This window comes from Cariama cristata, unplaced genomic scaffold (genome assembly GCF_000690535.1).
Source record: "Cariama cristata isolate BGI_N322 unplaced genomic scaffold, ASM69053v1 scaffold8652, whole genome shotgun sequence".
Lineage (NCBI taxonomy): Eukaryota > Metazoa > Chordata > Aves > Cariamiformes > Cariamidae > Cariama > Cariama cristata.
In genome coordinates, this window is record NW_009604425.1 from 162,672 (window position 1) to 182,715 (window position 20,044).

The 20,044-nt window shown below is 39.3% G+C and overlaps 1 protein-coding gene across 1 annotated transcript; it reads right to left on the minus strand.

Moving 5' to 3' along the window:
- Positions 1 to 128: 128 nt before the first annotated feature.
- Positions 129 to 18,165, minus strand: COMT (catechol-O-methyltransferase). The gene is made up of 5 exons (XM_009695606.1): positions 17,916 to 18,165; positions 7,293 to 7,575; positions 5,354 to 5,547; positions 3,233 to 3,364; positions 129 to 679 (listed from the first exon to the last, which is right to left on the minus strand). The coding sequence occupies exons 2-5, from the start codon at positions 7,573 to 7,575 to the stop codon at positions 500 to 502; spliced, it is 789 nt and encodes a 262-aa protein (XP_009693908.1). The 5' UTR covers positions 17,916 to 18,165; the 3' UTR covers positions 129 to 499.
- Positions 18,166 to 20,044: the final 1,879 nt, after the last annotated feature.

The following is a 20,044-nucleotide window of genomic DNA, read 5'->3' on the forward strand; positions in this document are numbered from 1 at the left end:
CTACAGGACCCTTCGCTGCATTAAGTGACATGCTAGTAATTTAGCAAAATCAGGGCTCCTGAAATGGTCCTTTCTTGCAACATGCATGCTTTTTTTCCACTCTTCATAATGACTAATCAGTTTAGCTTGGGGACACAAGTCTTCAGAAGTTGCAGCAACTTTCTCCACCTTACCCTAAGCTCAAACTGTGATTGTTCAGGTTTGAGCTCAAAATAAGAGACTATGTTGTTCAACAATGTGTTGGTCAAGGCAAGGTGATGTGCATCACCTTGGGTTTGCTGAATTATGTGAAACAATGGAAGAGACCTTTGAGTAGTTACCCTACTTACTCCCAATCTTGGTTTCCACCTGGTCTAAAATGATCTCCACTAGCGCTTGCTTTAATTACAGGCTCCAAAATAAAAAAACAAAACAAAACAAAATTTAAAGCATGTACCAGTTAACCTGTGCAGTTGCATTTATGTCATTTGAAACAAAGGTTGAGTATTAATGGCTCTCTTTATCCCAAAAACACCGCCTTTTCCATTGCATCGTCCACTTTCATATATTCCAGATGAGATGGGTAGTTAGTACATTGGAAACGGGGGTTGTTGCGGATATAGTTAAGGAATTCTGGAGCTCCTGGGACGATGATATTGTCAGCCAGAAGAACCGAGCCCTTCCTCAGCAAGTTGCATTCCTAGAAAGAAGAGAAATTGCTTCATGGTGGCTGTTAAGCAGACATTGGCTTGAATGTAATGTGCTTTCATGTTAACTGTTTCATACTCAAGTGCCTGCATCCCAAAGTCCATTGTACTGTCGATTTGGAGGGAAGAAAAGGCATGGGAGAAGCTGAGTAACTCTCCGATCCTTTGCGGTCAAGTTTAATATGCTGACTTTTTTCTGTTAACACAATTAGTAGAACATTAGAGATGCTGACAACATGTTGGGTCAATCAGGTTCTGAAAGAGCAAATAAAGTGCAGCGGAGCTGTGCAGTTCACTGCAGTTCATTTTAATGCCTACGTGAACAGTAAGATGGTTTTGTTTTGGATGTTGTGCCTAATGTTTGAAAACTTTTTTTAATATGGCATTAAAATGTTGTTGTAGCTCTTAAGGTCACCTGAAAGACAGGCAGGTACCAGTCTGCTTTGGCCAGTCTCAGTCAAACTCCAAAACCACTAAATGAATAAAAGATTTTCTGTGCTTGTTTTCCTTTCACCTTGTACAACTTTCTGCCACTTTGTTCAAGAGCTGGGCATGAAGCAGGGTTTGTGCACAATGAAGATCACTCTGACAAATTTCCACAATTAACTTGCAACTTTCACTTCAAGTGCAATGTTTATTCTCAGTAAACCTACAAACCTAATTTTTACTGGTATTTTTGTCTAGTAAAAGCTGCTTATCTGAGCTGCTTTAAAACAGAAAGTATGTAGTTAATCAGGCTGTTTGTTAACCTGTGGTTTCAGGCAGCAGTTGTAGCCAAAACACAGGGTGGTTTTTGTTGCTCCCAGTATATTTGAGAAGTCCTGTTGAAGAGTGTGCTGCAGAGGCTGTTCAGCTTACGGCTTTTGCCTCTGGTGACTGAACACCAGTTAGAACAGTAGAAGCAATATTAGAGATATGGCAAATATCCTCCAGTCTGTTTCAGTTGCGCAGCTTATAGAAGCCTACAAGTGACAACATGCTGTATTTTCCACTGGTCATCAGGATTTCAGATGCTCTTCATGTCAGACTCTTCTAGAAGTGCATGAAAAGGAATGCTGTCTGGGCCACTTTCAATATATACTTCATCTGACTATTTTATATTCATATTTCATATGCGTTACTCATATTGAAATACATGCAAAATTGCACGTTACAAGGTTTGTAACATCTGAGAAAATGTGGGGATCTTGTCTTCATTTTTTTTCATCTTTCTCCTCTTAATTTCATAAGTGTGTTTTTAAGCAAAGCAACTTTGTGTCACAGTTGCATCATACTGACCACTACCATGGAACTAAACTATGTTTGTTTGTCTCTGTCCGATAAGGATGCCCTGGCTCTTGCCAGCGAAAAGAGCTCAGTCATCCTTACACAGCTAGTTTAAAAGAAAACATTTTCTGGGTACAAAATAACTGTAGGGAGGGAACATTTTCTTCAGCTACTGCTGTGTAAATTCAATACTGGCTGTTCATAACCCCAAACAAATTTCCTTTTCAAACAGCTATCTGGAGGACAGGGCTGAAATTAAAAAACAAGGGAGCCTGGATGAGAAAATAATGTTGTAGTCCTCATACAGGGGTCAGGAAGTAGTTGGCAGGTTCTCAGTGTAAAAGGCAGCCTCAAAAAAAGTGGATTTATTTGTGAAGAAAATAATTGAAAAATGACACTTCCATACAAATAGTTAGGCAGTTGTAGAAAATATTATCAGCCTGTAGCTCCAAAGCTAGGAGAGTATTTTTATGTGCTGTGTTGATAGATACAGATGTCGTCAATCTCAGTTATTTAACACCTGAAAATACCTTCCTATCCAGAATTCCTCTAGTAGTTACCTCACCTATCATTGCTTACTACTGTTCCAGCCAACTTGTTTTGTAATGCAAACAGTAATGGTTAAGGCACATTGGGATGAAATCAGCATAATTTTTCCACATTTGGGGCTGGAGATATGAGTGGGACAGCACATCTCTACCAAGTGTCTGACTGGGGCAGTCTGCACTCCTCCAAAGGTTGCTTTGCAGCTAATTAATTAGGTGGAGTAAAGACTCACAGAAAGATGATACCCAGTTGTGCTACCAAAATAGTAGTTCATCAAAAGGCTCTGCTAGCACCACAGACCCAGGCAAAAAAAAGAAGTACCGAGGAAATTAAGAGAAGTAGAGCTGGGATATGCAGGTCCTAAGTCTCACCTGCTCCCAGGATCAGGATGGTTTTGGGTCAAGTGTTCTGGTTAGTGACCACGCAGACACTCCTTCTAGGGAGCGTAAGACCCAGACCATGCACTCCTCCAGCTGCGATTTCTACTGCAGACCCGTTCGTTCAGGAAACAAAATGATTCAACAGGATTTGTCAAGTCCTGAGCCATGGGATGTCGGCAGTTGTCCCTAACAAAAGTTTGAGATCTTGTCTCCCAAATCCTCTTTTCTTGTAAGGCAGGTATTTTGGCTGCCATTCTTCATTTTACACAGGATGAGATCCTTCATAAATACAGGCCTCACAGACATCAAGGCGTTTGCTACTTTACTTTTAAGACTGGAATTGTTCAAACTGACCTGAAGCAGGATGGTGTCTGGTGTGTATCTATCCTTCCAGTGGTCCAGGAAGACAAAATCCAGAGTATCCACTTCATACTTTTTCTTCAGCTGGGGGATAATTTCCTCTGAAGGGCCTTCTAGGAGTTTTACCTGAAATGCAAATCCATCTGTTGAATTGTGAACCATTAGGAAAAAGCACGTACCTCTAGCTCATTTTAAATTGTAGCCAGACATCAGTGATCCTGTTTATAGTTCAATATTGCATCAGTTAATTATTCAATAGAGTTAGACCAAGTGTACTTTTTTCTTTTTGACAAGAAACTCTGTTATGTTCCAAAATATGGACTTGGGTGGGGTTATGTTTGTTTGTTTGTTTTTAATAATAGCAGAAAAAGTGACCTGCTGTTTCTGTTGGATAATGTGATTCTTTACTGGAAACTTGGGAATCTCCTGTTGAAAACAGTACTTTTAATTACTTTTTTTAGTTACATCTCAGTTGAATCTTGTGGTCCAAGGGAAGAAAAAATACAGAAAACAAGTAAGTTTAGAATAAAGCTGGAGACTACAGTATGTAAAATTGATACGGCCAGTAGAGGGAGGAGGCAGGACAGAGGCTATTACATCTTCCTCACAGGTTTATTGGCATAGGTACTGTTAAACTGACAGAAGCTGCTGCACATTGATTTGTTAAGCAAGCGCCATATACTGTGAGTGGAGAAAAAAAAATGGTAAGGAAATCTGTCTGGTTTATGAATCACAGATGATCAGGAGATTGAATCAGATGGGGAAAATGCAATTTTAGATGTCACTAGTACTTCAGGTTCTCTTCAAAAAGTTAAGAAATGCATTAGAGGATCTCATGGTGGGATTAATTTCCTCTAGTTTTATCATCTACATTGAAGTGAGTTGTCTAGTCGAATGGACAGGCACTTCTCAGGCATGAAGCCCCTGACCTGCTGTAGATGTCTGCCTTGGGCTGACAGGGATTATAGACTGGAAATACCTGCATCTCAACCAACTGTACAGAGAGTCAAGACACCTCAGATTGCATGAAATGTGGGTATATATTTTGTGACCGACTAGATTTGGGTAAGTACATCTCATCTGAAGTCTATTGCACATAATGCAACTGCTTCTGGTGAGCTTTTGTAACAAATTAGACTATGGTTCAGTTTTCTGTTGTACTCAGTCTTGACAGTGATTTAAACATTTTAGTTTATATAGAGAAAACCAATATTCTAGTATAGCTTTTGGGAGGTAACAGTGAAGTCCTCAGCTGTGCTGCTGTGAGAGGTCAGGGACTGTAACTATGCATGGAGCTAGTTAAATTAATAAGGACTGTGGGTGCAAGAAAAAAAAGAATACAAAATATCTATGAATAAATGTCAGACAGAAATCATAGAAAAGCTTCCGATTATCAGGAGGAGGAATCTGTGCGGCAGTCTTACAGTTCAATAATGGCAGTAGATCCAACCAGTTTTGCAATAGTGGTTACTAATATTATGAAAAGGACTGTGTGCAGTAATATCCTGTGACCATAAGAAGTGAAATAACTGACTTTGGAAGCTCCCTGCAGGTCTGTATTATTCTTACAGTCGCTATGGATTTTGAAAATAGCTTTCAGCAAATGGCCTGTCTACTGCACTAACCAGTGAATAGTGAAGAGGCCAAACTAGAATATGAAGTCTAAATGCTTTCAAAATGTTAAGGAGATAGGGATCTATGTGATTGTTTCTGGTCTTGCCCCTCCAAATCTTCATCCTGACTCATGCAGCAAAGAACTTTGGAGAACAGTCCTGATCATTTTGGTCACACACACACATCTCGACAAGCCTCAAACTCTATCCTGACTCTCAGCTGGGGCTGCATCATACTTGGACCCCTGACTGATGCTAACAAATTTAGCTCACTTGCACTGTATATACAAAAGAGCAGACAACCTTGGTCCTCTGCTTGGACAGTGGTAGCTTTTCCCTGCTATCAAGCGTGATGGTTAAACTCTGCATGTTCCCAAACACTTAGAGTGTCATACTTACTTGACAAGTAAGAAACAAATGTAAACCTATTACTGTTGTTTCTATGAAGTCCCATTCTGCATGCATTGCTTCCTCATACCAACCAGAGATAAATGATATTTACCTTATCTTGTACTCCTGCAAACTCAATCATTTGTTTAGCTATAGCAGCAAATTCTGGGTTGAATTCCACAGTCAGAAGATGAGCTCCTGCCTTCAGTAGCCGAGCAATCCTAACTGCTGAGTAGCCACAGTAGGTTCCCAGCTCCAGTGCAACTGATGGATTGACCTCTTCCACTGTCTTGTCTAGAATTAAACCTGAATGAAATGGAAAGAGGTTAACTTTTGACAAAATCAAACTGGTGCACATGCAGAAGAGCAAGTTAGTGACAAGAAACTTACAAAGTCTGTGCACTCAGTTGCTCAGGACATTCAAAAACTAAGGGCTGATGTCAAATTATATGCTTTATCCTTTGCAAATTGGCAATCAAGTTGATCGCGGGCATTCTAAGTTTCAAAATGCAAGCTTTCAACTAAAAAAATCTTACTTAGTTTCACAATATAAACATTTTGGAGTAAGGAAGCATCTGAATTAACTAAAATATTCATAGTGTTACAGGGGAAAAATGCAGTGTTTTTCCCAAGAACTGATTGCAGAAACTGGCCATATTTGGGAAAGATATAACTTCTGAATTTTGAGTGCTCCTATTTGTTGCAAATGTTACATGCAGTAGTCTGATACAAAATTTCTTATCAGAAATACTTGTTTTTAAAGGGAAAAAGTCTAGTTATAAAGTTGCAAAATATTTGGATTCACTAGATGAATTTGTGGGATGGAAAACATTAGTCAATTGTTAACAGCAAAAAAATGTTCCCCAAAAGAAGTGACAGTCTACTATATTCAGTCCTTCTGAAGAAAAGGATTTATTTGTGAGAAAATCGTCTCCTCTTACTTGTGTGGCTAAAAACTAATCTGAAAAAGTATTTGAAGGGATTTTACACTGAACTATGGAATTTTTCAATGTATGTATACATTTCATTATGTGATATTTTCCTGGGTGTCATTTGTTTATGAATAGCGTGATCTTAGGAACTAAAGATGCATTAAATTTGATGGCTCTTATCTGAGGAAAGGTCATCTTGTCAGACTGAAATTAGAGTGAATTTTTTAAGAATATAATCCCAAATGATTGAAGTTTAGAGCTCTAAGAATTCCTACTCAGCCACCACCTACTGGTTCTGTTGCCCTAAGCACCCCAGCCTGGTATGCAGAGGAGCTAGTTTCACAAAACGTACCCATGACACAGAAGCGTTTTTATTACAATGCTTACAGTTGTATTTCATTAGCTATGTTAATCCCACACTAAGCAAATTTCCCCTGCAATCTCCCAGCAAGAGGTATTTTTGTGTCTAATTCATAAGGGAACACATTAACATTTTGCCATTACAGTTTTTTGAAAAGACTGTCACTTTCCTGCAGCTAAGAAAAAAAAAGTTTTGCCCACATATTTTCCTTTAGGAGGCAAGAACAAGATGATTTACTCAGTAAGTAGCAACAATGTCTGATAGCTGCTTTTGTGTGTTACATGGGTAGGATTTCTCCCTTCAACAGTAACTTAGAACTTATGCTTGCATACACAAAATTCATACACTTTAAAATACTTTTTTTTTCAATTCACTGTCTTTCAGTTAAAGATCTGAAAGTACTTAACATAATGAATTATGCCTTCAGGCCACCCTGTATAGGAACTGAGGTATATCGCCAACTCTAACATTTTTCCCGTAAATTGTCACCCTCCACTTACACACTTGCAATGTACACAACACACAAGGCCAGATTTGGCCCTGTGACTTCCTGGATTACTCACTGGATACCCCTCCTCAAAGACATCTGCAGAAGCATGCATTACTGTTTACCGAACTATTTTGCTGACCACAAGGCTGTTGTGGGGTTGTTTTTTGGCAGCAGCAGCAGATGGAAGTTACCGTATGAATACAATAAGGTGTCCTGTACTGTGCTAGTCTTAAAGGATCTTTCAAGTGCTGATCCCTGCTGCAATTACCTTTCTCATTGCCCACATTCATGGCCCACTCTTTCTGGGAGCAGTACTTATCTATAGCGTCCAGCACACTACAGGGGTCTCCTCGGACTGCATTCTGCAGCACAAAATTTAAAATCCTCTGTTCTTTGCTCTGATTCATGATGAAATTGGTTATTTTCTCCCGGATTATTTCATTCCAGATAAGGGCAGCAGTGCCGTTTTTCCTGATGAGCACCACAAAGAGCAGCAAAATGAAAAGCAGGAGGAAGACAATGAACAAAGGGACTGAAGAGCTCTCCAGCATCTGGAAGGGAAGAGAAAAACAGCCCAAGATTAAGGTGGCACGGGACAGAGCTATCCTTTTTTTAAATATTAAGCTGAATAACTCACAACCAACCACACTGAACGGGAACATACAGAGTTTAATTACGATACTGTCTAGAGTAGCTGAAAATTATTCCCGTCGCTTGGTAATGGATGGTGCTATGTGGCGCTCCCTTTAGAAGCCAATTTTACAGGCAGTCAACAAGTAGCTTTATTTAATACTCTCGTCCCTTCCCCCACACAGCTGCTCAGTCCTGGCTCCGAACATGCCACTGCACAAGGAGCCTCTCAGCATCATATCTGTTCTAACTATTTTTCAAAGGATTTAAAATCTTAAATTAGAGCCTGCATGCAATCTCACTCTCCTAATTTTTGTGCACGGGGAAACTTCTAAACTGGCCTTGGTAAGAAAATATGGAATGTCTCACCCTTTAATTCAGAGCACAGTATCAGCAGAAACTGGGCCCTGTTAGGTAACATTCTGTTTCAAATCAGTCTGCAGGTCGTGAGTTACTACCTCGCATGCAGACCTCTTTGCTAGCCCCTGCCCTTCTTGCATGCTCTGCAGAGAAGCTGAGCTTGATGTTTCAGTAGGACTTGACCTGCCTCCTTCCTTTCAGAGCCTGCAGCAGAAGTACCCAGGTGGAATGGTTTACAGAAAATAGAAGCCTTTTTCCTGCTTATAAAACCTTTGACATGAGCCATCAATCTGATACTTTTAAGAACAAAAGATGCATTTCCTTTTATAACGTAGGGATGTTTTCTTACTGATAATAAAAACATAAAAGTTGAATCCCTGAATCAGAGAAGAGTTCAGGCTCATAAAATTGAAGTGATGTCACAAAAGGGCATATTGTACTTCTCTGATGGGCCAGCTCAGATTATCTGATGGGATTGTGCCTGTTCTCCCCCTGAAATTCAGTGTCAAAGCTGCAGGTGCCTATGTGTGTGCAGTATGGTGTGTGTTTCTGTTTGTGAGTTTAGGGCATCTGAACGTAAAGCTCAGCAGATGGGATGCATGTCACCCTGTACAGCTCAAGCAATAAATCCCATCGAAGTCATTTACTCTGATGGATTTCAGACAAGCCAGTATACAGGAGGGTGCATTTACTTCCATGCAGGAGTCACAGCATAAAAGATCTGCTAAAAAAAGGTCTTAAAATTAAGGAATTGATTTAGCCTTTGAGAGGGTGCCAAACTAAGGGTTATGATTTCCCTGAGGATTCTCTGCGTGTGAAGCTCCTCTTGTACAACTCAAAACACACCTAATTTCTGATGAAGTAGCTTGTAACACCTCCACTTTTCCACCTCTGCTCCCCACAAGTGGGAGCTGACAGTTGCACACTGGGAGGAGAGCACTGGTTGGTATGTACTCCAGTTAATATTAGGATGAATGAATGCCAAGTTCATTTATTCTTTAAGTCTAATTAGGCATTTGAACACGGGTCTAAAGGGTTCAGAACCAGTTTCTTAACCTCAGCAGGCTGGATTGAGCTGCACTGGTTTTTAAACTGTTATTTTTAAAGAACATTGCACTCAACTCTTTCTAGTCTCTGATTCTTTCTATTAAGTCTCTTTCTCTTCCAGCTTGCTAAAAATGGTGAACAGCTTCCAGTTGCACTTGTATTAATGTTCCACCTACCTGGAGTTCAGCAAAACCATTGCTTCAACAGGAGCTACAACATCCTCAAAAATTTTGCCTAAGTTGCCCAAGATCAGAAGTAAAGGGGCTATGTGACTAGCCGAATATTCCCCCAGATCATTTCCTACCTGTTCTTGCTTCCCTTTTTTGTTTCACCCAAAATTGTCCCAGGAAAATTGTAAATTTTATGGGTGGTCAGACCTTCACTCTGTAGTGGGACTTGGCATATACACATTACACATGGCAAAAATCTGTCCCACTGCTTTAAATTTTGAATCGTCATGTAGAACACATTTTGAGTTCAGAGGATGACTGAGTTTCCATGGAGATATGCTCAACCTACAGTACAGCTGATGTTTGTTCACCCATCCACTTATCTCAGTTGCACAGCAAGTACGATTTGTTTGGAGCAGTTAAAAGTCTATTTCTTTTGCTTTTAAGTAGTCACCAATATTAATACTTACCTTTAATGCTTTCCTTGCAAAGTCTGACCTGAGACATTTCCTTTCAGGGCTTGCCAGCATCATTAGCACATGAAAATCTTGCTGCTTGGGCTTTTTGAATTTTGTTTCCTAGCTAATAAGAACCTGCTTCTTTACCTCAACAAGATCATGAAGGTCTGGACATCAATTTTTCTTCTTTCCTTCTATGCCCTAGTAGTTCTACTGATCAGGCTCAACTGTTCTGCACCTTCCAGGTGGAACTTCTGCTCTTTCTAGTTGTTCTGCATGAAGATGTTCTGCATTATCTGTCCACTGAGAACTTGGATTAGGCTATGAAAATATCATTAGTTTAACAGAAAAATATCTCTCTAGCTTCACTTGGCTTGTCTTCACTTGGCTTTCATGGCTTAGTTGATTGTATGGTCATTGTTGATGGATTTGGATTACTGACATAGTTGAGAGATAATTATTCTGAACTGCAATGAATGGATGGAGCCCAGAAACCATCTACTGACACCAGCAGGTATCTAACCTTCCTGCCTCTGGACAGGGGAAACTGTGAGCCCTTCATACCAGTGACTCACTTGGTGGCAGTCCAACCGTATTCAGGTCCCTCTAGAACTGAAGACTGTTGGCATTCAGAATTATTTCAGACTACTGCCAGACATAATCCTCTGGTTACAATGGATATTTTGGCATCCTCTGAGTACAACTTGCCACAGGCTGTCGCTTTGGCACTATGAGATTCTGCCAGCGTGTTTGGGGCTGCCCTTTAAATATCTGTCAGACAGCAAGAATGGATGATAGCTGCAGGATGAACTAGGTGGTGTGGGGTTTTTTGAGCAACAGGTTTCCTCCTTCATTGCTTAGTATAGATATAAGACCATTTGGTGAGATTTCTCAAAACAGTGAGGGATAACATCTGTAGGCTAATTCAGCCCGCTCCCTGTCCTGTAGGAATGCTGAGACTTCTTTTTTGAACATAGAACAGACTGTGAAGGCTTCATGTTATACTTTAACAAAAAGGACCTGCTTGACAGTAAAATCCTGTCCCTCCATTTTCACATTGTTTCCCAGGCATGGAAGGGTATGTTACCAAGCCAGATTTCCATTGTCTTATTTTCCCACACTGCCACAGGCTTTATACACCAAAATTACAAGACAGCACATGCTCAAAAGCCCATGTATTAAAGTAGGACAGCTTCTTCATTGTCTGCAGCCTGTGAAATGCTATTTCTTAATGTGTCTTTGTTAGCCAGAGCAGAGAAAAGCACTCAACTTGGATAAGACCTGCTGATTTTAGTGACTTCAGCCGATCTCAAACAAACAAATACTTCACCCTCATCTTTACTTGGACAGCAGTATCCTTTCAAAGATTTAGTTGTTTTGAAAGAGTGCACTTTGTGCAGAGAAAGACGCCTTGTTTGTGATGTAGATGCCCTATCTTTTCAAAGGGATAGATTGTATTTAGGCTGCTGCAACCCATGGCAGGTACGGATGCAACTAGCTTAACAAAAAGGTATAAATTGGGATGTGCTTCTGAACCACACAGATAGCCATAGCCTTCTATCTCTTCTAGCCATTCCTTATGCAAAAGCATGAGCAGGCTGACAGTCCTTTAGTTTGCCTGGAAGGGCAACGACTGTTCTGATGGGCCACCTGGGAAACAAATTTTGGATCTTCAGCTATGAAATCTCATTGCTTCGAGTTCACCCAAGAATCCCCTCTGAAGGCAAAATACTGACCCGCATTTCTCTTTCTGTCTGTTTGGATGATGACCGGTGAGTGGCTGTTAGCACTGGTTTGTTTACACATTTTGTGTAACACTTTTATCAAGAAAAAAAAAAGCTATAAATTTAAGCTCAAATGTGTGTGCAATTTGGGGATGGTCTTAGATATAAAACTTAAGCAAGGAAACAATTCAGCTTGGCCATTCCTATGATCAAGTGCTCAGAGGGATCCATTTCTTACAGTGCCTCAGTGAGATCTTTGCACTTCTGACTCGCACATGAATGCTACCATACGCAACACAGAGCCCACCTGCCTCCACAGATCCTTAGAGGTTGATCACAGGTAGCAAGAACCTATATAGCACATGCTGCTTTTTTCCATTCCTAGACAAGTTCTCTTGCTTTTGCTGTATCAAGGAATGTTTTTCATCTATTGGGGGTTTTTTATCGTTATTATTGCTGTATAACACCCCAGCACCTTCATAAACTGGGAGTATGGGTTGTTCTTAGCAGAGCTCCTTTAGGAGGCAATTATCCTGAAAACCACCTTCCAGAGAAGGTAATTTTTAGAAGGAGCAAAACAGACATATCTTGGTTTTATTTTCTTTTCTTTTTTTTTCAAACATAGGTTCTTTTTCAAAGTTTATCCCTCTTAATTTCTGTCTTCTTAGGTGTGAAAATAAATTTAGTGATAGCAGTAGACTGTAAAAACAGCCTGCCAAATGCAAGATGCATCTGTGATGGTCACGCACCCAGAGGGGAAAAAAAAATCTGTACCAAAATAGGTAATTGCTTTCATATTCTTAGCTGGAAAAATATTTGATATGAAAATTAAGAGCATAATTCAACAAATTTAAAACTACCACTACCTAAGAGACAGTCTTGTTATGACAGCTCTAGAAAATGCAACTGTAATTTTAGCTTTAATGTGGATTCATGAGATTCACTAAATATGCAATAAAACTGAACTTGCACATAGTCAAGTTTCCCATAACCACTTACTACAAGGCAGTTGCTCTTATTATTTAATGCTTGACCCGAGGTTCCAAATACACAGGTTAGCACTGCAGCCTCTTCAGTGCATTAGAAACACCATGATAAAGTCAGCCTTCTCTTTGAAAGCTAAAATTTGAAGTGGAAAATAGGACGAAAAATGAAAAATTCAGCAAGGGAATAAACAGAAAAGTGGAGGGATAACATCATGGAAAGGAATTAATAACATGTATTGCTAAATCTGTTTTTGAGAAGACAGAGTTTAAAAGAAAACATATTAAAATTTCATGCCTAAACCTGTCAACCTACTGACAAGTCTTTCTAAAGCACTGAGTTATTTTCTTATGCATCTAATCTTACTCATTTTGGCAGGTTTCATAAGACCAAATCATAACTTGATAATGCAGTTCAGCAGTTTTCCCCTGTTGCAAACCATAATCAAACAATCAGCATTTGAATGGGAGTACCTCTGTTTCAGCTTACAGAGATTTAAAAAGACACTTTCAAAGAGAGAAGCAAACACAAATTGTGGGAATCTGCTGCTCCAACTTACCTGCCCTTGAAGATAAAATACTTAAGTCATTCCAGTGGCTATAAAAGAAACCTCAAGAGATTGACTCAGACTTAGGGATCTATTATTATGGCAATAGTTGTTAAGTTAGGGGATTCACTACCACCTTACTATTATATGATCACCAGTTTTTCTAAAAACATAAAAATGTCCATGTGATGGAGCACAAAACAATACATCCTGTTCTTTATTCTTGTACAGGTGACTCCAGCCATTTCACCAAAGGTTACAATAAGTATCTTTCAGTAATGCTATTTATCAGTTTTTCTTGTATTTTTTTCCAAGTACTGTTAAAAAATAATTGGTCTTAAAATTCCCTGAAGTGAAAAAACAAGGAGTAGAACAATTGGTAACATTGATTTTTAAGGTAACTCCGAGTAACCAGATTAATTCAAAATGAGATTTTTTTCAGTGTTTCATATAAACTGTATGAAGTTTTCATAACATTGTTAGAGGAAGGTGTATGGAGATTTGATCTAAACTACTGATTGCTACTGTTTCTCTCTCAGATTCCAAAACAACCTCCCTCTGCTAAAACCTGATATTTACTGAGAAGAAGAAAAACAAGTTGAAAGTAAGCACCTTTAAATGCTCTGAGTTCTAATAAGGACATATGCCTTAGTGAGTTTCACACTTCGTGGATTAAAAAAGTATGAAATTTGATTATTTAACTATTCTGAACCTTAGTTCATTACATTATGAGTAATTAACAAGACCTCATTTCCTACAGATGCAAAAATAAGAGATGACAGGTTGAAAATTGTTGGATAGAACATTTTTCTAATCAAGGTGAATCCTTATAAGCCTAATTACAGAACCTCTCATTACAGTTTTAGCTTGGATAAACTGATACCGTTTGGCTTTGTACTGAAAATGAAGTCCTAAACATAATCACAAAAAAAAATCTGTTCTACAAAGACAGCATGTCCATTAGACTGCTATTCTTGAGGACTGGAATGAGAGTAAATTTTGCGATCTTGAGTCAGGGGACTTAAGTTTGACTCTCATTTTGGCAATATTTTTCTGATCTGATCTTGGGTGAGCTGTGTTACCTACATCTTTGTTGCCACAAGAGTAAGTTAAAGTTACTGCTACTTCTGTAACTTCCAAGGTGTTGTAAAGCTGAATTAATCTTTGTCAGAAAAGTCCCTACTATGGATATATGGATAACACCTGAGGAAAGGCAAAGTGATTTTATCTGGATTAACTAAAGAGATCAATTCTGGGATACTAAGACAGCAAATGCCTATGTGACATTATTATTCTTATGAACAACTGGGAAAATGCAGAGACAAACAGTGTTTCAAACACTTTCCTTAAGCGATTTCAGCCTGCTGACAAATCAGGCCTTTGAGGAAAGATGATGTTACGTCCAATTTTTCTATAATTTTTCATGCATTTAATCTAACTGCCAAGTACTGGTTCAGTGTTTAAGAGTTTATTACGAGTCTCCAAGCATCCAGACAGTACTTTAGCATTCTGACGCTAAAGGGTTTAGAATCTAATTTAGATTTTATTAGCTCACATAACCAGGTGAATAGGGAGTGCTTGGTAAATTTATGCCATTCAACCTTCTTTCACAAAAGAATCTCTGTATCGGTCTGATAGTATTGAGGATAATAGAAATGGTCTACAATAGTAGAGTGCCTGGGGACAACAGGGCCTAAGTCATTGCAGAGACATTGCTGCTAAGTCTGCAGAGAGAAGAATGTTACAATGCAAACAATTTTCTAGATGTTTTTTTACAGAGGCCGTACAAATTAACAGATTAAATCCTCCCATACACATATCTGTGTGAAGGAGGTAGGTGTACCCCCTATTTTTAGAAAAGGATTAAAAATGTTTAAGTCCAAACTTTTTACAAGCTTCTGCTGAAATTATGCCTTTAAGTATCTCATGCACTACAGTATGCAGAGGATTTGCATATTAGTAAGGATATATTATCTGTTTAAGAAGCATTGCAAAAACAATGCAGAAGAGTCAGCACATTTCTACACAAATTTTAACAATGCCTGTTGCTCTGCACTAGGCCAGAGGAGATCTGTGCCGTACCATGACTGGGACTGGAGTTCCCAACCCTTTGTCCTATGCTGTCTTGAATGAGGCAATCTGTTTTGTAGCATTTTGCTTTTCTTGATCTTTTCCCAGAGCAAGAAAGACAGAGTATTTTGGTCAGAAAGTCAAAACTAACTTCTGCCAAGCATATTGCATCCTGTTGCTGTAGGCAACACAATTCAACAGCTTCATATTTTAGTACTTTTAAAGGTCAAAAAAATATCTTTTTTACCTCCTATTCTTTTGTTACTGTTTATGTATTTTCAAACGAGCGCAACACTGTGAAGAATAGTCAGCATACTGCCAAATGTGAATAGCTTGTATTTCAATGGAAACTTAGTCTGGGAGTTGGACATTCAGGTTTTCCACTGACATAATGAAAACAAGCTGAACAGACTTTACATAATTTTTCAGTAAGTATTTCTTGCATGAAATCTAAATTTCCCTCTTCCTATTTTTTTTCAAATTACTACAATTTAGCTTCACTACCATGACTACAAAAATTCTGACATTTATAATGCAAAGTTCTAATGATTTATTTTTTTTTTCCTCCCTAGGCCTTTTATCTTGTCTTTTTGCCTCTTCTCAGGTTGAATGGAAACAACTACAGGGAAAAGAACAGAAAAGTGCCTATTGCCTACTAGGGAACTCCATCAACTAAGCTTCCTAAGGGTGTTTAAATCAATTCTCCCCAGACAGATTTCAATTAGGATAATTACTACCCGCTTAAAGCTCCCTTCACGGTAGCCATTGTCTAAGTGGTATTCAGTGCTATCACACAAAGGAAAATGTTTATATAATGGTTATGTGCCCCATAAAGAAGAGGGGAGTTTAGAATAAACTGGCCACACAGAGAGGCCTCATCTCCATCCAACAAGCAGGTCCATGTGGATCTGTAGCGTTCTGATCCAGACTGGCCTGCATGATTAAAGCCAGTGTTCGGGGTGAGAGAATTCTTCAAGGATAAGAAATGCACTTTACCTTGAGCAAAACAGCTTTTCAGGAACAAGATCCTTTCAGGTACCCCTAGCAGGCATTTGTTTCTGATAGTCCTTATTCCCACTCCAGAACTCCAGATGTGTTTGGACTATTAGTACTAGTATTTGAGACCAGTGGTTGGCGTAGCTCAGCTGAATTGTACAAATCCCACCCGAGAGGCAGTGGACTGCTAAAAGTCCACTTATCTTGCTCTGCCCTGGCAGCACACTAGGAGCTGGTCTGTAAAAAGTTTTCTTAGCTGAGATTTTCATGTTCCCCAGGGGGTAAAACAAGCTCCTATTGAATGATTTTGTCCCAAATGGAGGTAGGGAGAAAGAGGTGGAAGAGGAAGGACCAAAATGGCTAGTTGTCCTAGTCATAATCACCTGACAGACCTATTCCACATTCTCTTTATATCACAAAGATCAAGGGCTGAATCCTCAGTGTCCCAAATCCCCACTGCATGCTCCTGCCCTGCTTCCAAGGCTACCAGCTAATCTAGTGTAAATCTGTCTCCCTCCCAGCACAGCTTCTGCTGTCCACAAGCTGCTCTTCGGAGCAGGGGAGTGCACAACTGAAACTTGGTAGTGAGGACACGCACTGAGGGATCTGAAAGAACAGGAAAGAAATCGCTGCTGAAATGATGGCTTGTTTCTATGGAAATGAACAGCTCTAACAGGCCAGCCAAGGTGGGATCCACAGCAGCACAGCAGGTAACCAAAGCACTGCATGGGAAGAGGCAGCCTAACTGAGATGGAGCAGGGCATGAGACCTTGGTCTCAAATCCTGAGTGAATGCCCTCCCCAGAACAGTAGCTGGAGTGGGCATAGAGTGTCTCTTTAGCTAGAAATTGCTTTCTGAGAAATCTCTCCTAGGACACTTTTAGCAAATCTGGTATGGATGGCCTCACACATTAAGACCTAGTTTCAATGACTGCTGCCAACATTATGTTTTTTCAGAAAATTCCCAGTCAGTTCTAATCCCAGTGATCCTGAAGGAATGCTGAAAGACAACAGTGTGAGACTGGCAGAGATAAACCTGATACCAGCTGCAGGCTGCTAAGAAATATTGCTAAACTTTGAGTGACAAGTAAATTGTTTGCAGTGTTAATGTGGTTAAACTCTTTCCACTGGTTCAAAGTAAAGCTGCAAATCACGAAAATTTTCTTTTGCATTTAAATACTGCAGTGCTGTGCAAATGCCTGAGATTCTGAACCCGAGTGCTTTGTTAGAGGAGTCTATGGCTGAGTAAGCAGAAAAAAGTAAGCTTAAGTGCAGAGATGAAGTAAAGGTTGTTTATGGAGATCATCGGTATGACATGGTTGACAGTATCGGTAAATATGAGTTTGTTTTTAAAGGACAGAAGGTACAGAATGTTCGTAAGGGGCATCAGAAAGATACTCTATAAGGAGCAACAGGACTAGCAAGCAAAAGTACTAGCTTTTTGTCTGTTCTTCATAGACATTTTGCTGTAGCAGAACTCCCTCTTGAGAATGAACCCCCCCCTAAAATACAGCTGTAGCAACACATTTATAAAAGCAGCTATTCAGTCAAATATGACTTAACCGAAGCTTGACTTGGATTCAGCTTTTTCTTGAATACAAATGAGTACCAAATTCCAGCATACTTATAACCATAAATTACATTTTCAATTTAGTCAGGGTTATCGCATCTCATTTCTTTCAACTGTCAAGGTTTACAATACAGTACAAATGCGTTACACACAAATATGTCCTATTCTTTCTCTGTGAAAGCTGTTGCTGCCCACGGACTGGCTTCCTAACAATAAGTACCAGTCAGAACATGGAAAACACCACTTCTTTCATATTCACCACTGTTTAAAATAGTGACATTATCTAAGATAACAAATCATGTCAAGTCTGAGAAATAAGAAAATATAAATATATACCTTTCTCAGTACAGCAGAAGCTGTTCCCTCCGAGCTTTTGCTGCGCTGCTCTGCTGTGGATTTTATAGAATAAGAGTCCAAGAGCCTGCAGTATTCAGTCACATTCGATCACATCACAGGAATAGCTTATCAGTTCTGTTACACAGACTCTAAAAGGAGCGGTGTCCTTTTCCCCAACTCCTCCTTTCACAGATTTCTACACTCCTTAAAGGTGCTCAGTGCTCTAATAACCCTAGAGAAAGCTGTTCATCTGTCTCCTAATGACAGTGTTCTTGTTACTTAGTTACAGCACAGCGAATGCTGACAAAGTCAGGTATGAGCCAAATCTGTGCTCAGTGTAAATGCACTGTGTTCAATCAAGCAACTCCGGGAATGAATTTGGCCCAAGGGATTTAGTTCTTTTTTCAGCTCAGACGTGGCATGCTACAGCCAGTGCAGAATTCGTAGAAACAAGACCTAGGCATGTGGGTTAAATATAGAGTGCCGCTGGAGGGAGGGGAGGTATGTATAGCAAATTGCTTAACAGCAACTACAGAAGGAGGCACAATCAATACGTTATAAATAGTACGCTTGAATTTCTATAGCTTCTAGTTGGAAAAATATTCTGCCACAAACAGCTCTAAGATAAAAGAGGAGGCTTATTCTAATAAACCTGTTTTCAGCTTGACTGTCTATATTGTTTCCTTCGAGGTGGAAACAATATAATCAAGCTGCAATTAAATTGCACCATAAAAGAAAATAGTAAGAAAAACCAAACACAATGTGCTAGTAGTTCGCTGCTGTATTCTCACTACAAAACTCAGACCTAGTCAGTGAGTATTTGAAGCTCTAGCCTAGAAACTTTTTAAAGATTTAAAGAAAGGGTTTGTACCAAGTGTGGCAGAAACAGGAGCTGAAGATCTGAAAATAAGCTTTGTCACATGAGGGAGGAGGTCCTTGAAAAAATTAGGGACTACCTGAGAGCATGACCAGAGAAGAATACAAAATTTTAAGTGGATGAATTGAATAAAGAATTGTGGGAAAAGGAGGTAGGTGAAGATCAAAGTGGTTTTAGTAACTCTAAACAAAACATAACTAAGACCCTGCAATATAGCACAGTACCCAATGTCAATACAGAATAACTTTGAAGTATCCTTTCCATGTATAACAGAGCTTTAGCTCATATTATATTTTCTTATAATCCAGACATCAAGCAGAACAAAGAATGAAATAAGCAATACTGCACTCCAGCTTCACTGACAGTAATTTCCTGTCTGGTCGAAAGCTGGTGTGAAAGCATGACAAGTTGTGTCTGCACGATCCCTGATGCCACCCACAGTTAAAATTAACTGAGAATTTCTTTCACTGCTGGGCTGTGGAGAAAAGAGCTTAACACAGTAAAACTTATTCTGTGCACTGACCTGGTTCTGTAAGCATACAGCTATTCTTTGGAGACATCCTTGCAGTTAACTATAGCTAGTTGTGAACTAGTGGGTGGTATCAGCCCAGCTTCTGCTTAGCAGCATAAATTAGTGCCAAGACTTACCAGATTGAACAGCGTCCCATGACAACACTTCTAAAGAACTTCTAACTTTGAGCTGAATCATATTCTTCAGGCTAGAAGCATGGGAGGAGCAAACTTGCTTCTGCCTGCCCACAACTGTTTATTTCTATGATAAAGGCTATGCCTGCAAAGTAACCCTTTCTGCTGTCTAAATATTTCATTATATAAGTAAAAATGGTGAATGGCAATAACGGCAAATTAGATAAAGCCAGAGGTTCAGTTAGTTAAACCACCTGAACTGTGTGATAATGTCCATAGGTTGCTTCCAAATTAACAGAAAGTTGAAATCTTGTAATATGTTATTATAGGATAATTTTTTCTTCAAGAGAAGTTTCTTTGGTAGGCTGTTAGACATTGCCTTATGCCTTTCTTTAATCTACCTTTTTGCCCGAGACAGGGCTTATATCGGTATGGATATTTTTGTAGTTTTTACTAACATAATAACAATGCTACAAACTCCAGAGTGCATAAATTTATACGCTATTCACATGAGTTATCCCTCTCTAGATAGTAAAAATTTACCCTGATATCTGAGAACTATTAAGAGCTAGAAAAGTATTGGTGCAATACAATTTTTATGTAGGGA